Raw genomic sequence first — 19,270 nt, 5'->3', positions numbered from 1 at the left:
TCTTTGGCTCCACCTTGTGATTTCCCTGTAAAGACGAGCAAAAATGAAATGGAAATCTCAATCCTGATTCTAGGGCTGAATTTGATCTCTCTGACTAAATAGGAAATGATAAACAAACAAAAAAAAATCAACTTAGGTCAAAATGTTGACATTAACAGAAACAATGGTGCTAAAAAAGTATAAATAAAAGCAAGCAGCCTTGAAAATGTAAAATAAATTGCTCAAGAGAACAATACAAAGTAAATGGCCATTCAAGAAACTTGGTAGGCAACCCAGGGGCTATCAGCAGAGGAAATAAAGATCATTTTGGTAAAGAGTCAATACCAGAAAAGATAAAATAGGACACAGCTTTACCTTCTTTTCCAAGCTTATTGACAAAGTGAACTAATGAAAACTACCCAGGAAGTACTTCAGTAAATTTTGTTTGCATTTCCTTTAAAAGGAAATCTAATATAAGAAATTACTACAGAGGTTTGCTTATTAACAGGAAAAAATAAGCAAGTGAAGCTCTAACATCAGAACCTCAGTTTCTGCACTGTGTGAGAATACTGTTGCAAAAAAAATTATGAAGCTTGAGTGAGTAGCACTGCATCAAGCTGATAGAGTAGGCTGGGCCCCAGGAAAGTACTTCACCTTAATATTTCAGAAGAGTTACTGCCATCAATAAAGTACAGAACTGTGGAAGATCTTCTGCTCAGCAGACAAAAGGTCAGACTATGAAACTTTTCTTGCCATTTTCCAGAGCAACTTCATCATATTAACTTGTGGAAAATAAGGGGTACCTTCACATTGACTTCCTTTGGTTTATACTAGTACCCCAAATTTTTAGTTGATGTGTTAATTTATTGTTTTCTTTATTATCAGAATATAGCATGTGAAAAATATTGCTTCTTGGATAATTCCTATATGTATTTGCACTGCTGTAAAAGCTACCAGCAAACCAGTGTGCTGAAATGGAAAATGTAGCATATATTTGAAATGTGAATATATTTGTTGTACAGCTTTGATGTTACAGTTATACATGGACAGAATTATAGACAGTTCTGGTAGACGTTTGTTATTCCTGGTTTGGCCAGTTTCACTATCTTGTGTGTAACCCAAAATTATGATCAAATGATATTAAGACACAGAAGTTCAAAATAAATGGTAAAATATTGCTTAATTTCTGTTATGTAGGCTAAGCATTGCTAATGCTTTCAGAACATATAGTGCTGTAAAGAAAAGTGTTATATCTCCTTGTGCTAGAAGTTTCCCAAAGGGGAAAAAAATTAATAAGAAATGAAAATAGAAAAAAAAAAAGAAAAAAAAAAAAGGAAATACAATTATTTCTAAAAATGAATATTTTAAATTTCAATAGCATACTCAAAAATTTGGCTACAAATATAATTTAATGGCAAAACTTACCATGCACAATAAATTATTTATAATATGGCTTATAATTATCTAGAAAATGAAGGTATATATTTTGTAAACAGTTCTCTCTTCTTTCTTCTAGATGAAGGTGTTAATTGTTTTGGGAATTTCAGCAGCTATAGCCTTCACAGCTGTTTTCTTCTCTTTCCTTCAGACAAGCAAAGATGTCCTCTTTGGTAAGTAACAGCATATTTATTTCATCTAGCAATTCAGTTTAATCTTCTCTTTCTTTCTCTTTTTTTTTTTTTTTTTTTTTTTTTTTAATGTGCAAAATATTCTATCTGACTTCCATGAGAATTATTCCATGAGCACTTGCTTTCCAAGTGCATCTTCATCACTTGACAAGGGAGAACACAGCATATGCAGTGTATCTCAGTTATGTATGTATGTATGTCTAAGAGTGATTTAACTTTCTTAGTGGCTTCCATATGTCAGCTGCAATGTTTAGAAGCATGATTGTCTCTCTCTGGACTACAGTCAGTTGCCATGCAATGTGCCAGCTGGCACACTGCTGATGTCCCACAAGGCTGCACATCTCCATGTATCTGTTCCCATTAGCACCCTCTGGTTACTGGAGGGACTTCAGAGCATCTCAGACTGCAGAAGCACCTATGTTCAAATGATAAAATCCCATATGTTTAAATACCAGAGCTATTTATTTTACATCTGATCAATCTAAATCAGTGAGATTTGGTAGACTAATACAATAAATACAAGACTGAATTTTGAAAGGATAATCTTCAAAAGGCTGATTTTACATTAGTAAAGATTATGAAAAAACAGGATTTTTCAATATTTATTTTTCAATTATTTTTCAATATTTACATTTCCTTAATTGATTTTATAAATGTTAGATATGGCTTGGAAGGGAAAGATCTTAGGAATGTTTTCATCTGAAGTTATTGTAGAATCACAAATAAAGTAAAATACAATTATATCCAGACTATAAAATAAATAACCCCTGAACCAATATCAAAGACATTACTTTAGATGGTAAATAGATTTTGGACCATCTCTGTGAAATAGGATCAGATTGGTTTTCTACAGGGGATTTTCTGTTTGATGCTCCTGTATTAATTTCTTTAAATTAATTTAAATTGCATTGTTTAAAATGAGGTTATATTTTTAAGTTAGTTAACACAAAATGAGTATATGAATAAATGAAAAAGAATGAGAGAGAGTGGAATTCAGGTATAGAAGATGGATTTTCTTTTGTAGATTAGAGACTAAATCAATATCACACGATGAAAAATACTATAAGCAAAATATATTTCTCAGAGACAAAAACCCTTGATTAAAAATCTTGCAATATTAAATTCTAAGTCTGTGTAAACTATAAAGATCAGTCTCAATTTTTAATTTAGACTTCAAAGCATTTTCAAATGTAACATACCGGATTAACATTAAATGAATCACATGAATGGCTCGTGATACCTGAGGAGAACTCAGACTTGTCCTTTCAGTCCAAGAACAGCCTTATGCAACATATATATGAAGCTACAGAGCATAATCCTCACATAACACCACATTTTCAGATTGACCTGTAAGTGTGGTACTACACAATGTATGTAGCTGGGTTTATGCTGGAAGAAAATGAAGGAAAGCCTAGCACTTCATATGTTATGGAAGAATTGATTTACTACTCTTACCTTGCTTTTCAGAAAGATCAGAAAACACAGCATTAAATAATGGAGATATGTTTAATGGGGAATAATTGCATATGACAATATTGCAAACCTATTTGTTTTTTAAATGTATTTATATATATATATATATTATTGTTTTGTCTTTCTGTTGAGAAGAAAGTGAAGATAACTGCATTACTGAGGCTATCCAGAAGGCTTCTAATTTGGTGGATTATGCTACACAGTATGCTCTGAAAAGGTAAAAAAAATAAAATAAAAAAATAAAAAGTGAATTTATTCAGCAAAAGGCTTTCCTAATATAAGTTTGATAAAAGTGAAACTGTATAGTCACCCCAGATAAATCACTGATTCACTGGACTTTTCAACTTCACTCAAAATACTGGATATATGAATATATAGGATATGAAGTATGGCATTATACATAGTTCCTATTTTGAAGAGGTCCCTTTAAAAGCCTTAATAATAGTAGCAGTCACATACTGTCTGAGGTTGGCATTTAGCACAGCTCCTGCCCCAGTAGGGACACCCAGAGCAGCGTACTGCACCACATCCAGGTGGATTTGGGGCATCTCCAAGGAGATCCCACAGCCTCTGGGCTGTCTGTGCCAGTACTCCATCACCATGCAGCACGAAAGTGTTCCTGGTGCACAGACAAAACCTGTCATCTTCCAGTTTGTTCTCATACTGGCACTGGGTACCAATCAAAAGAACCTGGCTCCATTCTATTTTCGCTCTCCTTATTGGTACTTACAGACCCCCTTTGAGCCACCTGTTCTCCAGGCTGAGTCCCAGCTCTCTCAGCCTTTCCTCATAGGAGAGATGCTCCAGTAATAATTATACTGAGAAATAAATATTACAGAAAAGGCAAACAAATAAGATTTTTCCCTTCTCCTTTTTTCCTCCCTTCCTTTACCCTCTCCTCCTTTTCCTTCTCTCTCCTTTCTTCCCCTTCCCCTTTCCTTTCCTTTCCTGTTTTGACAGCAGCACTTGAAAATTAGATCAATATCCAAAACTTAAATTAAGCATTTGATCTGACAGGAATTGTTTTTAATCTTTGGATATTTCTTGGGTACAACATTGCTAGTAAAAGCAATGTGTGAACTGTTTATGTCGTTTGCAGTTTAGATTTAAATCTGCAAGCAGCCAAAGGCTTGCACTGTCAGCAGAGCATCCAAATATGTGCCTTAGTATCAATACTAAAGCACATGCTTTCCTGTTTTGTGCAATCAGAGGCACAAGTGTCCTGTTCCAGTGTTAGAAACCTGTCCATAAGAATATAATTTGCTCTTGTGTTAACTGGTGTAGAATAACAGGACTGTTAAAAATGAACATTGCCAGAAGTGAAAAGTATTTCTGTTGCATGCTCTTATTTAATTCAGTTCCTTGTGGGTTTAATCAGCTCATTGAGAGACTTCTTGTTGTTTTAATCCAGCCTGGTATACGTGCTCAACACCTGCCTCTTAGACAAAAGTCCTTGGTACTTTGCAAAGTACTGAGAACTGAACTATTATCTAATCTCATTATTATCTCGAGGAAGGAATATGTTTAACTCCTTAAATTATATAATTCTGCATTTTTATATCATATCAATCTAAAGCTGCAAGAGCTTTTTCCCTTTGTAACAAAGAATGCTATATACTTGAATTAAAGCTTTAGTCAGCACAAAGGCTAAAAACAGGAAAGAAGTACATCTGACTGCGTATTTGAAATTCTGGAAGTTATAGAGGTTGCAGCACTGTGAAAACTCATTTTACTTTGGCTTACAAATAATTGAAAGAAACTACAGTGCAATACAGATGAGCTCAGTGCTGTCTGTGAGACTGAAAAGGCAGTTCTGAGATGAAAAGGCAGTATTTTTTCAGGTTAGAATGAGAAAACTCTTAATCATTCCATGTACAGTATGTTGGTGATGGTTGGTGAATTCGTGATCTAGGGGTCTGAGCTACAAGATGTCTGAGACAAAATAACTGTTTTTTTTTTCCACAGACCTCAGTTTAACCTTGAATTGTGATTGAACTGAACAAGTAGGTTTTCTCACATCAGCTGTTTAATATAATCACTTGAATTCCTGAATTGTTTGTTTACCACATTTCAACTGTAAAACCTCCACCTTAAAATGTTTTATTGTATTTGTTCCCTATTTGTGCCAACTTGAACTGGCTATCCATGAGACTATGTGCATAATGAATTGCAAAATCAACTTCTATGTTTCAAATCCATTGTTATAGTTGTATAGTTGCAGAAACCCACTTGGCATCATACTTTAGTCAGTGCCACCCTGGTCTTAGAGCAACAGTAGCCATCTACATATGTATTTTGAGAACAAACAAAAGATACTCCCTTTATATTCTACACAGTGCTGATGTTATGGGAGATCAGATGACAGCAAATGTCTAAGGCATTTGTTCTGGCTTTAGAATCTCTAAAAAAAATTGCTTTATAAATACATTAATTCAAGAGAGAAAGAAATCTCAAAAACAGAATACCAGATGCTGGATGACAATGTATAGCTTGTACTTTGGAGAATTTATTTTGTGCATATAGATATGCTTGTAATAATATGCTTAATATTTTAATTGATTAGTTGATCTGCAGTGAGACTCAGTATCTGAACATCTGGCAAATATAAACTATCTTCCTCCCACATATCTCTCATCTTCCAAATAATAATAATATCACAGGTCATTAGCTTCATGGGGCTACTTGTTCATTACAAATTATCAATACAACTTTTTTTTTTTTTTTTTTTTTTTAAATTAGTGACAAAAACAGCATCTCCTTCCAGAATCAGAGCTCATCTCTAAGAGCATGAGTATGAGCTAGAAGCATGAACACATTGAATTAGGAGGTGGAAAGAGGCAAGAAAAGAGAAGTTTGACAAAATAATAACCACTGGGATAATCTTACACAGTTTATAAGATTAGAAAAAAAGGTTGAAGAAGATGTATGGGGCATACCTTGTCCTTAAGAGAGGTTGGTTTTGTGTTTTTGTTGTAGCTAATTTTTACAGAGGTTGTCATGTAACTTACTGATAGAGAAATGTTTCATTTCTCTGAGATAAATGTTTCATACTCTGAGAGAGAGTATGTTCATGCATATTTTTTTACATGATGTATGACCAATATTTTCCTTATGTGAGTATGAAATACTAAGCCCTAGTTCTTGCATTTGATTGTGGCATCTTTCTTTTAACTTCTGACTAACTAGTTTCAGGACTTCTAATACTCCAGATTCCCAGCAAAATTCCTAACTATATGTCAAAAACTTGAAGAATAAACTGCTGAGGAGAAGAATAGCTTCAGTTAGAAGAATTTTCATGGTCTTTTCCTCATAGGACAGGAATAGTTTCTGTGTGAAGGATGATTGAGATCGTTAAGACTCTTGTATCAAGGACACATTCAACATCTAGAAAAGCCTTTAAGGTCACTTTACTCCCACCCAGTAGGCATGTATAAGCATTGACAAGATCCCCTCTCAGTCTTCTCTTCTCCAGGTTGAACAGTCCCAGCTCCCTCAGCCTTTCTTCATAAGTGAGGTGCTCTAGGCCTCTAACAATCTTTGTGTTCCTCCACTGGATTCTCTCTAGAAATTCTCCATCCTTCTTCCTTGAATCGGGGAGTCCAGAGCTAAACACAGTATCCCAGATGTGGTGTCATCAGGGCAGAGTAAAGAGTGAGGATCACCTCGACCTGCTGACCACTCCTTATAACTTACCCCAGAATACCATTGGCCGTCTTGGCCACAGGAGCACACTGCTGATTCATGGTCATCCTGTTATTCACCAGGACACCCAGGTCCTTCTCCACAGGAGAAGGATCCCTGTACTTTCTAGCATGTCATCCTCCAGACTGTACTGAAGCATGAGGTTATTAGTCCCCAGATCACAGAATCACAGAATCACAGAATTGTAGGGGTTGGAAGGGACCTCCTGAGATCATCGAGTCCAACCCCCCTGTCAAAGCAGGTTCCCTACACCAGGTAGCACAGGTAGGCATCCAGGCAGGTCTTGAACATCTCCAGAGAAGGAGACTCCACCACCTCCCTGGGCAGCCAGTTCCAGTGCTCCGTCACCCTCACTGTAAAGAAGTTCTTGCGCATGTTTGTGCAGAACTTCCTATGCTCCAGTTTCTGGCCATTTCCCCTTGTCCTGTCTCCACTCACCACTGAAAAGAGTCCAGCCTCGCCATTCTGCCCCCCACACCTTAGATATTTATAGACCTGGATCAGGTCCCCTCTCAGTCTTCTTTTCTCAAGGCTGAACAGACCCAGTTCACTCAGCCTTTCCTCATAGGAGAGATGCTCCAGGCCCTTCACCATCTTTGTGGCCCTCCGCTGGACTTATGTATGTATCATGTATGATGTAGGATGCTGCACTTGTTCTTGTTAAGCCCCTTAAGGTTCCCCACCTTCTCCCTGCTCTCCAGTCTGTTCAGGCCACACTGAATGGCAGCACAGCCTTTTGATGTGTCAGCCAATCCTCCCAGCTTCATATCATCAGCAAACTTGCTGAGGGTACATTCCATGCCTTTGGAGATAGAAGGACGTGAGCCTGCTGGAGTGAGTCCAGAGGAGTGACGTGATGATCACAGAGCTGGAGTTATTTCCTTATGTAGTAAGGCTGAGGGTGGGGGGGTTAGTCAGCCTGTAGAAGAGATGGTTCTCACAGACCACATGGTGGCCTTACAAGTGCCTAAAGGATATCTACAAGAAAACTGGATAGTGACTGTTTACATGGGCATATAGTTCTAGGATAAGAGGTAATGGCTTTAAAATGAAAGAAGATAGATTTAAATAGATATAAGGAAGAAATTCTTCACTCTAAGTGTGATGAGACACTGGAGCATGTTGCCAAGAGAAGTTGTGGATGCCCCATCAGTGGAAATACTCGAGGCCCATTTGGATGGATTTTGAGCAACTTGGTCTAGTGGAAGGTGTCCCTTCCATTGGCAAGGAGTTTGGAACTAGGTGATATTTAAAATGCCTTCAAACCCAAACCATTCTATGTTTCTGTGATTCTGTTTTTCTTATGTTGAAGTTGAAAAGATGTCTAATCAAACATAAACTGCTAAAAGTTAAAGGTAAGATCAGACTGGTTAAGTAACATATTGCCATGTAACTGTATAATTAACTCCTGCTAAACTAAATGCTGAAACTCTATCTACAGCTAGTCACTATGAGACAGGTGTTTGGAATATTTCTGAGAGGAGACACATTTCTAATTGTCAGATGCAGAGAGCATCTAGACTATTGTGGTTTTTTCCTTGGTGACAGGGCAAGTTATGAATCTATTTGTAATGACTGAGGTGGTCAGTGATATTACATGTTACATAAAAATGAAGCATACTCAGATATCAGCAGAGGGGTTCTATACTGTGATTATTCTGCATGAGTCTTCTCAGCTACTTTGTGCTGCAGGCTTTGTCCAGCATACCAGTTTCTGTTCCATCCTGACAGCTTCACACAAACTTCAGTACTGTTTTGTGTGCTGAACAAAAGGGTCCTTTCCAGAATTCTCCTTGCAAAACAAAGTAAAAATGTAGTTTTTATTTTTCTTTCCCAGCACATCCTTTAATCAAGTTATACCTCAACTTAGAATATACCCAGCATAGACAAGTACACCGATTGATGAGTCTATTGTTTTATTTTTATTATAGAAATAGCCAAGGAAAGGGAATAGCAAGTCCTACCTCACTGCTGGCCTTCTCAAAATTTCCTGAACAAGACAGTCAAGATATTTCCCAAGCAGCAGAACGAATGGAAATGTCAATTCAAGTGCTGAAACAAAATGTTTGCCAGAAGCACAAGCGTTCTTTGCATCCAGCTGGTAAACAAATCAGTAAAAATCCCTGTTGATTTCTTCAATATTGTCTTTTAGATTAAAATTGTACTAACTTTGTTTATTTTTTACGTTAGGCAGGTATCTTGTCGACATCCTGGGGCCAGGATGCTCTTTCTGTTCTTCTTAAAAGCACCCCATGTTGCCACTGTTTCACATTTTTCTTTACTGAAGAGTTGACTGTGTTCCTACAGTTGAGGAGAGCAGCACTTTGCTATTGGCATCATGTGAACTCAGGACCATATTTCATATCCGCATTGTTGCAAACTTCTTGTTGATAGTGAAATATTTTTGGGTTTAGTGCTTCTGAGACAAAGAGCTTACAAGCAAAATATTCCTATCACTCTAGGACACTGGCACTTTGAAATATATCACCTCTGGAAATAGATGGTCTTACTGATAGCTCATTTTAAGAAAATGTTTTCATATTTTAAAAATTAATTTAATGATATATTGTAGTTGCAATCACTTTGTTTATATTTCAACTGTTTTTTTGTTTGTTTGTTTGTTTTTATTTTTTATTTTTTATGTTAGATGGAGAAATAAAAGAAGGTAATAAAGAAAGTTCAGTGATGTATAATATCTAAGGAAAGTACTTGTTGCTGTTCAAGATGAACTTCAAGATTAATTTCAAGATGAGTCCCTGATGTCAGGAAAGCCAAAAATTCAGATTCTTTTTTTCCTTCAAAATTTAATTCCTTTACTTAAAGCAAGCTGGAGATTTATAATCTCTATTCTTCATCTTGATATTATACCATGGCAATATTTTTCAAGATATCAAAGCATTAGAGTGTTGTAGACAAACACAAAGATCTACAATTATCTTTTTTCTTCTTTTTTTTTTTTTTTTTTTTCTTTTTCTTTCTTGAGGAAACATCTGGCTTACTAAATGAATGGGGCTTTCGTAGAACTACACATATTTCTGTTTATAGATGTGTATATTTAGACATTTACAGACTCACAGTTGATACAGTGATCTTTCTACTGGTACAGTTTCAAAAGAACTAGAATTTTTAAGTCACAAAGTGTACAAAACTCATAAATGTACAGAACTAGAGCAATTTGCACAGAAGTTGGATAAATCCAATGCTTTTTTTTTTTTTTTTTTTTTTTTTTTTCCCATGTCAAAGGGTAGTTTTCTGCGAAACAAAGAACAAAACATTTTAAAGCAAACATATGAATCAATACACTGATGGTGGGAATTGGATTCTGAGCATGACTTTGAACCTGAACTAACACGTGAATGCATCTGTACCCACAGATTTAACATGGGTAGCTAGGGCATAATAGCAACATTATATAGCTGGTTAAGCAACCCATTCTTTCTCTCTGTTCTCACCACTACCTTGCACAGATTCTAGTTGCTCAGTGAAACATTTTTCAGATGATTTGACTCTTGAACCTTTTTTCTTTGTTTGTTTGTTTCTGACTTGCATTTTTCACTTGATTAATGGACTAAATCAGTTTAGATCAAGGTTGAATGAGCAGAACAGATAAGTGGTGGAACTGGTTGACCTGAAGCAGTAAGGAGGAAGGTGCAATAGTCATTTCTGCTTCTGCTATTTTGCTTTGTCACATGAGGGTTACAGTCAGTTTGAAAGGCAAGAGTTTCAGGAAGGATGTTGCTTTTCCTTCATTTACATCTTTAATTCCAGCTTGCACTATGTGTATTTACATACAGTGTGTGTGAGAAAGGTTGCCAGAACTCACACTGGGAGCGTTGACATGAAAGAAATGCAGCCTGTTTTTCCCTAGCCCTCAAATTCTGGGTAATAATTCTGTTCCTCTCCCACTCTGAACATAGCTATACAGTCAGCCATCCTCACTCTAAATTTCAGCATCCTTCCAGTCCCAAGTTTTTGTTCATTGGTATATGCATCTGCTTCTCAACAACATTGTTTTACACCTTTATTTTAACTATGTGGACTGGCCAAACGATGTGACCACAATGCATGGAAAGAGAAGAGCACGCAGAGAGGAGAAGATTAAAGGAGAGAAAGAAGGTCCACCTCAGTTCTCAGCTATAGATGGATGGCTTCCATTTCATTCTCTACTCATGAGATAATAAAAATAGCTCTTCCGCTTCACTTCTTATCTCCTCTAAGTCTCTAAGACTACCTACTGCAGCGCGTATAACTAATGCTCTTTCCTAGAAAGAAAAGCAAATGCTGTTATTGCTGCTGACAATAATGTATTTTCTCCCATAGAAGCCATATATCAACAGAATATTTGGGTTCTTTCTTACAGATCTTTTATCAGCTGATCTGCTTACTATGATTGCTAACATTTCTGGATGTCTGCCTTACATGTTGCCTCCAAAATGTCCAAACAATTGCTTAGCTAATAAATATCGACTCATCACTGGTGCCTGCAATAACAGGTATGTATGATAAGGATTATGCCCTGAAAATCTTTCCTTTTTCTGTCTTCCTTTCTTTCCCTCTTTCTTTCTCTTTCTTTTTCTTTAAACTCAATAATTTATTTTTCCAAGAAAAACTGGATGGATGAGTTAAATCATTTAAAATCAGTGTCTCTCTAAATGAGGTGCCTCTTAAAGCTCCTAGGGTAGAGACTCTTCATCTCAAATTTAGTACACTAATTTTTGCAGAGCAGCTCCCTTTGAAAGCTTCTAAGATTATGTAAAGAGCTTTAAACATAGGGTGGACTTATTCAGTAGATGTCATTTTCTACATAAAATAGATTGAATTCTAACCCAACTTCCATCTTTCATTAAATTAGGGCAATATCGAACATAATGAATTACTTCTTCACAGTGAGCAATAAGAAAATCAAACAGATTCTCATTTTTTTATTCTCTTGCAACTTTAATGCTTAGTGAATATACACATAAAAATTCTAGGTGATATATTTAGTTTTACATTTCCATTTTTATGAATGTGCTGATTGGCTGAATGTTTACTGTTTACTTATTAGTCCACTTGTACTCTGATATAAATCAGGATTGTTTCCTACAACACTCACCTTAATGTATTGTATTTTCAAAATACTTCAATACAGTAAGGATATAAAAAGGAGAATAAGAGACCTTTCAAGTATAAGGATAAATGGTATTTATATTTACCCTCAGGATACCTAGGCTTAAGGTCACAAATGAAGTCAGGCTGCAATCATATGCTACTGCAGAGCTGTAAATGGAAGACGATTAGCATTACACAGGTTAAGGCATTCAGTGTGGTGACTGAACAGTGGTAACATTCTGCACTTTTATTATTAAATCACTCAGTTTTAATGAGATGAATCAGTATTTCTGCATCACAAGTCATTTATAAGGAATGTGTATGTTAAGCTCTTTGTCAAAAGAACACAACCCGATATGCATCAATGTTATAAATCTATCTGGATATACGTGAATTTCCCCAGGCTTGGAATCTGAAATAACAGTTGGTATAATATTTGCCCTGATAACTCTGTTGGTGCTTGAAAACAGTGGCCAAGCAGCCAAATATAAGCACACAGCTGAAGCTTCTAATATGCAGGCTTTGTTACTGAGGTCTTTCTCTTCATTTCAGGAGAGAATAACCGTTGAGGGAAAATTAAAAAATTGTTTTCTCTGTGATAACTTGACTAATACAAGGATGTGTAAAGATGTTTCTAAACTTGGCTGGAGTAACTGATCCACTAAGTCTGGTTAGTCTTCAGTTGGTGTTTTCTACTTTGTATAGTTGTATGATTGTAGCAAACCAGTGTTTAAACTATATCTCACATTTGTCTTATTTTTGACTCTTCACTTAAAACATCTGTAGAAGATGCAAGGTAACAAAAAATAAAAAATAGAGACTTTGAAACCATAAGGTTAGACCTTAGTCTAAAACTCTGTGGGTACCTCAAGATTTACTGAAGTAAGCAGCATCTGAAAAGGTTCATTATACTGTAATGTAAACAACAAATTCTATAACGTAAGCCAGCTGAAAACTTCAAACATTAACGAAAACTACTGGTCCATAGTTTTCCCTGTTTTATAGCTGCAATTTCAAGTGGAAAGCATTTAATTATATTAACGATTTTAGTTACCCGGTAGCAATGTACAACTGTGCTTTAGGTCAGAAAATCCTGCATTTTTAGGTAGCATTTAAAAACAAAATTCACATTCACAAAATTAATTGGCCTGTAAGAAAAAAAGAAAAAATAACAACAACAACGACAGCAAAAGTGGTTAAATATATTTAAAAGTGAGCTTGGAATCTCTTAACAGATTCCTTGCTTAATCAATTTGCATATTTGGAACAAATCAGCACAATTACAAAATATTTATTCTGCTAGTTTATTTCTCCATAAAATTTCTAGAACAAAGGCATAACAGAACAGCATGAGCATGGAGAATATTGTCGTGACATTAAACATTCCCATAATTATCCTCATTCACTAACACGTATCAACAAATGTTACGTTTTTGTGTGTCTGAAGGCTTACGTATGGATAATAAGCAAATTAAATGTACAGTAATAATTACGAAAACTGGAAGATAAGGAATGCCAAAGTTGGTTTCCTCTGTTTGTTCATTTTTATCCCAGCTAACTGCATTGATTTGTGGTGGGTTTTTGTTTGTTTGCTTGTTTGTTTTGTTGATTTTTTTTTTTTTTTTTTTTTTTTTTTTTTTTTTTTTTTTTTTTTTTTAATGTTTAGGGCAATGAAAGAGATTCAAAGGTAGAGAAATTACAGATACTAAAAGAAAGGCATCTCATAGTGCAAATTAATGTCCTCCAATCTTACCTTTCTGAGATACTGATATTTCTACTGCAAGATTGTGTGTTGAGTTGTTCCTGATAGTGAGAGATAGTACAGAATGACAGGATGGCACTCTTTTTCTGGGCTGATGCCAGAAGTCTAGATAACTATATAAAAATTTTTTGAGCTTGCTATTTGAGTATCTAGGAGAAAATTTATCTGTCAGATTTTTGTTTCATTTTTGTGATTTTAATAATTTTATCAGGCAAGTACCTGATGGTTACTTTTAAGCTCTAATACTGTAGGAATTATGGATTTGAATACGGTACATCCAGAGTGAAGAATGTCCAATCTGGACTGAATCCATTGACTAGGAAAAGAAATTGAGATGTTTTCATTTGAATGGCAGCTTCACTTAAATAGAAGCTAGGTGTCATTCGAAAGACATAAATCTGGATAGTAAGCAGTATCTCAAAATTCCAGTTTCCACCTAAGGGAGTCAAAGCAATATCCAGATAGTGTAATTCTACTGTTTCACAAGTGAAGGAAAAGTTCCACTTCCCAGAAACAGAATGAATCATTATCAAATTTGACTACTTTATGTGTATAATGATACCAAATTCTCATTATTTCATCTACCCTAGTTAAAACATTTATAACTCATGCAAGATTCCAAGACATCAACATGTTTAATAGAATAATAACAAGGCATCCGAGATGCCGGGTTTTAATAAAGTAGCATTCCAGTGAGCTGCTACAATATAAAAACAATCAGGAGAAAAATCACTAGTTAAGCAGCAAAATTAACATTTCATTATTTTTAATTGAGTGAAATAGCACTACACTATGTGCAGCATTTTATGCAATTTCAATAAAGATAAATCAACTGTAACTAATTTGAATGCCTTGTTGAAACATACTTCAACCTTCAAATGTGAATTATTGTGGATAATTAAGTGCATTATTCTATCATATTACTAGGCAAATTGAGTCATATCAGTGAGCTAAAGATCAATGAAGGATTAATAAAGTAACTGCTCTCTCTTTAGTACTCAATAGAAATACAAACTTGCTGTAACATGCTATATTTCTGCTGTCAGAAATCAATGCATACATTTCTAAAATTGTATTTCTTGTTAATATCATATATTTAGCAATATATAATAAAACATACTGCACAGATCATGTGAAGAAAATTGACAAACATTAAAAAAACCTAAAATATTCTCCTCTTAGGGAAAATGCAATAGAAATTTTCACGATAGTAGGAAAATTAACTGGGTCAAGCCCAAGACTCAATGACTGAACTAATAAATGAAAAGACCATGAATAATTTCATGACTATTTAATCAAGGATGACTTTAATGCTAACTACATTCTTTTGCACTTAAACTCATGTCTGAGTGATTTTACACTCCTACCTTCTTCCAAAAAGGCTGACTGCAGCATAGAAATCTGGCCTGCACTAATCCCAAGGTGTGCACAGCCAGTTGTTGATTGGAGAAACACTGGATGATTTTAACAACTAAATGCATAGCAGAGCTTAGGCTTGTTCACAGGCCTTCCCAAAAAAATCCCAAACGCAACCAGTAAGAGCTCTGCTACTGAATCCAACAATTTAAGGCATCATTCTCCTTTAATTCCTCTTTCTTCTGAGATCTTGTTAAATGGTCACCTCTGTATGACTAGTACCCATTTTTTCTTTTCAGCTTTCTTCGCTTTTATAGTAAGATTCCATCATATTCTCCTAAATCTCGATTCCCAAGCTATCACTCTGAACAAGCATCTTTTCAAAAATGCGAAAGCCCTTAACAGTATTTCTGACTCCATAGGAATGTAATTTCATTATCAGGAAGTCAGAACATGGGCAAGTATTTCAAAGACGTCAAAAGGTAGCCAACATAAATTAGAAACATGAGTCAGATAGCATCCCTTCTTGTTAAATTGATGTTGGCATATGTGAAGACCAATAATTGATTCCTTTGCCAAGAACATTATCTGAACATCTTGTTACAATGAAATATTGTCCTGTGGCTGACAATTATTTTATATTCAGAATTATTGAGAGGTGAAAGTTCTTTGTGCGCAATTTTTTGGTTTTCTTTTTTTCCCAGGGAACATACTAGATGGGGAGCATCCAACACAGCCTTGGCTAGATGGCTCCCACCAATCTATGAAGATGGACTCAGTCAACCTCGAGGATGGGATCCCAGCGTTCGATACAATGGAGTCCAGCTACCCCTGGTTAGAAAGTATACCAAGTGAAACATTGGCCATAAACGTATCTGTCACAAAAAAAAGCCTCCATTAACATCTGTAAATCAAACAGCAAAAGAAGTTGGACCATAGAAAGAGTAGGCAGGATTCCCTTCAGTTGCAGAGCAACCGGTGGACATAGGGTTATTGCTCAGCCTTGAGGAAAGGAACCAGATGATAGACCTAGACACAGTACTCTCATCCTGAAGAGGGCATTACAGAAGGAGGAAGGTACTTTTTCACCGTGATGCACACTGGCAAAGCAAGAGCCAACAGCTACAAGTTGCTCCATATTTTTCTTGATATAAGAAAAATGCTTTGCTGTGAGAAAAATTAAATGTCACAATAAACTAACTAGACTACTACTGGAGTATCCCTCATTGGAAATCTCTGAGAGCCAAGAGCTTGATGCTCTTGGAGCTCTAAATAGCCTATTTCCTTCTTCTAACATAAAGTTGCACCACTTGATTTCCAGAATTTTGTTCCTACATAATTTTGCTGATGACTTCATGACTCCTTATTCAGGAAAGGAGGACAAGAATGGCTGTTGACTAAATAAATATACCACATATACAACACGTGTAATCTATATGTATTATATGTGTACAAATGCACAATGTTGCCACCTTGAATAACATACCTTAGTTGAAAAATATTACTATCAAACCAGAATTTTATTTTTCAGAAAGTTCAGTTTACTAAACTAAGAAGACTTTGCAGTATTTACAAATCTTTGAAGCCTGTATGCTTAGCAAATAGCGGGGAGGAGAGTTTGAATGAAATGTATCTGCGAAGGGGACTGAGTGAAAAATTCCCATTGCAGTGTACAATGATTTGAACTAGACTTAGTATTCCTGGATTGTCATCATTTCTTGAGACTTGACTTTTAATGGGCTCAAAATCTTGTTATTTTAACCACCACGTGTTTAATAAGGATAAAAAAGAGAATTTAGTGTTAATGTCACCTGCAACTCGTTATTAATTAAATAACATTCTCTCTAAACTACATGATTTAGTGCTTGGAGAGGAAAATCTGACATTTGCACAAGTAAATTTCCAGGCTTTACAAACTGCCTATTTTTAGATTCATTACAGTACATACTTGTGAATTAAAACACATTTAAAAAACCTTATATGGCTTCATAGAACTTGATCATATCTGACAACCAGAAAGCTACTCTGTTTTAATTGGAAGATATGATAAAACTAGTGCCTGTTTTTCACCATTTACATTTCACATTTTACATTTCAACATTTACATTTCACCATAGCTGTTTTTCACCATTTACGTTATTTCATCTTTTTTTTTTTTTTTTTTTTTTTTTTTTTTTTTTTTACTATTAACTAACTACTCATAATCTTTAAAAAGAAACTAATAAATAAAGTGAATGTAAAGTATAAATACAACCTGAGACGTTCAAGGGCAGATAAGGTCATGCAGCCTGATCTAGTGATTGGCAACTCTGCCCATGTTAGGGAGTGGGAGCTCACAGATCTTTAAGATCTCTTCCAACCTAAGCCATTTTATGATTCTATGATTTTATGATTCTTTGAAGCTTGAGAATCATTGTAAAGTGATAGAATGCAACATGGTTGAGAACTTTAACTCCAATTAGAATATCTTCCTAACTGGAAGAAAAAAATTGAGACTTGTGACCATGAAAGTTATTCGAATACTGATATAAGGAGTTGTATTTCTGATGAGTGCCATATGTCTTTACCCTTGACTATTTCAGTATAAAGACTTGGTGTTCTTAGCAAGTCCCATGTTGCTTCTTGTCCTCACAGATTCTATTTAACTATATCTGCCTTATGCATTCATTATATAACCCTCATATTTATTACAGACTTTTACTCTACTTCATGTGCTGCCCTTTCAACTGCTTGACTCCTAATTGATGGAATGTTTTGCAGCATGAGGGAAAAATTTGTGAATAATATCGATATCCTAATCATATCAAACTGACTGCTGATTTTGCTCCAAAGGCTTCAGTTAGCAATCAATGTCAGCTGAGCATATAGCACTGGTGTCTCCACATGTTCCCTCTAAGAGCATCTGTATCTCTGTGTAATTTTCACAGAAGTGATTGAGGAAATACTTGTGGCTTCTCCCTACCTGGAATAATGAAGCAGAGTTTCCAGCTACCATGTATTTGCTACCATGCCGTCTTCTGGGCTGCATAAAATGATCTCTTTATTCAGAACAGGCCAGAACCGCTGCGTATCCATGCTGATCAGAGGTTGCTCAGCAGAATCCATTTGTTAAAGGAAAAGAAAACAAAAAAAAAATAGAAAGAAAACTTATAGGCAGAATAAAGAAAAGCACAAGGTTTGCAAAATTCTCTGAGAAGAAACAAATCAAAGATACACAGATCATTTGGCAAATACATAGGAAACTTAACTGAAACATCTTAATCTGCATTGGGCACCAGTGTTTCAGCTCCTGAACAGAACTAACACTGTCAGATTTTGGTTTTTTTTTTTTTCTTTTTTTTTTCTTTTCTTCAAGTAAGCCATTAAAAGTACTCTGCAATCTGAAGTATTCCAAGGAGGGGATGTGGGAAAAGATACCTGTTATTACTGTTCATCCTGATTGTACTGTTTTATCAGATTATGAGAAGAACTGCTTGACACTCAAGGTAAATCAGTTCTTTTCCCAGGTTCGAGAGGTGACAAGGAAGATAATTCACACATCTAATGAGGCTGTCACCGAAGACAACCTATATTCTGACATCATTATGGTGTGGGGACAGTACATAGACCATGACATTTCATTCACACCTCAGAGCATAAGTAGAACCAGCTTTTTAACAGGAAAGGAGTGTCAGATGACATGTGAAAGACAAAATCCATGCTTTCCGATAAAGGTAAGACTTTAAATGAATTTCTTCAAGACAAACTCCAGGTTCTAGACAAGTGAATAATGTAAAATACATTAGAGACATACATATGCTAAAATAATTGCAAAGGAAACTGGTAGACCACCAACAGTACAGCAGATGGTGATAGAAGTATTGATATACAGTGTAATTATAACATGAAACAGGTACAGATTTAAATTGCTTTACAGAGATAACAAACTACAGCTACAGTACTTAGTACAAATATATTTTTCTACTTCTCAAGTTTATGTTGCAGAGAAACTTTATGCCTCCCCCAGTATTATTGTTTTCATGCGTCAACGTTCTGAATTCTATCACAGAGAATAGAGAAATAGATAAGAAATAATTATGTTTTTAAAGTGCCGTCTTTAATATTATATAAAATATTATATAAAATACTTTTGTTTTTAAAGTAACGTTTCAATATATGTATAAAACAGTCTGCAAGGGGTTGCTGAAAGTTACATACATCACATCTTTGCTTTGTATAGATGGAAAATTTGAATTCAAAGCTTGTTAGGGAATTGGAAAGAACATAAACTGGTATAAAT

At 35.4% G+C, this 19,270-nt stretch overlaps 1 protein-coding gene across 1 annotated transcript in view; it reads left to right on the top strand.

Moving 5' to 3' along the window:
- Nucleotides 1–1,495: 1,495 nt before the first annotated feature.
- The window catches only part of TPO (thyroid peroxidase), a 31,630-nt gene continuing 13,855 nt past the window's right edge, over nt 1,496–19,270 (top strand). Inside the window, 7 exon segments of the mRNA XM_042889101.1 lie at nt 1,496–1,593; nt 1,738–1,793; nt 3,216–3,297; nt 8,714–8,883; nt 11,143–11,275; nt 15,696–15,825; nt 18,498–18,704. Coding sequence (XP_042745035.1) covers nt 1,496–1,593; nt 1,738–1,793; nt 3,216–3,297; nt 8,714–8,883; nt 11,143–11,275; nt 15,696–15,825; nt 18,498–18,704 — 876 coding nt within the window.

The sequence above is a fragment of the Lagopus leucura genome, unplaced genomic scaffold (assembly GCF_019238085.1).
Source record: "Lagopus leucura isolate 7727_CA_CO unplaced genomic scaffold, USGS_WTPT01 Super-Scaffold_73, whole genome shotgun sequence".
NCBI lineage: Eukaryota > Metazoa > Chordata > Aves > Galliformes > Phasianidae > Lagopus > Lagopus leucura.
Note: the sequence above shows the minus strand (reverse complement) of the source record. Positions and strands in the feature narration are given on the sequence as shown.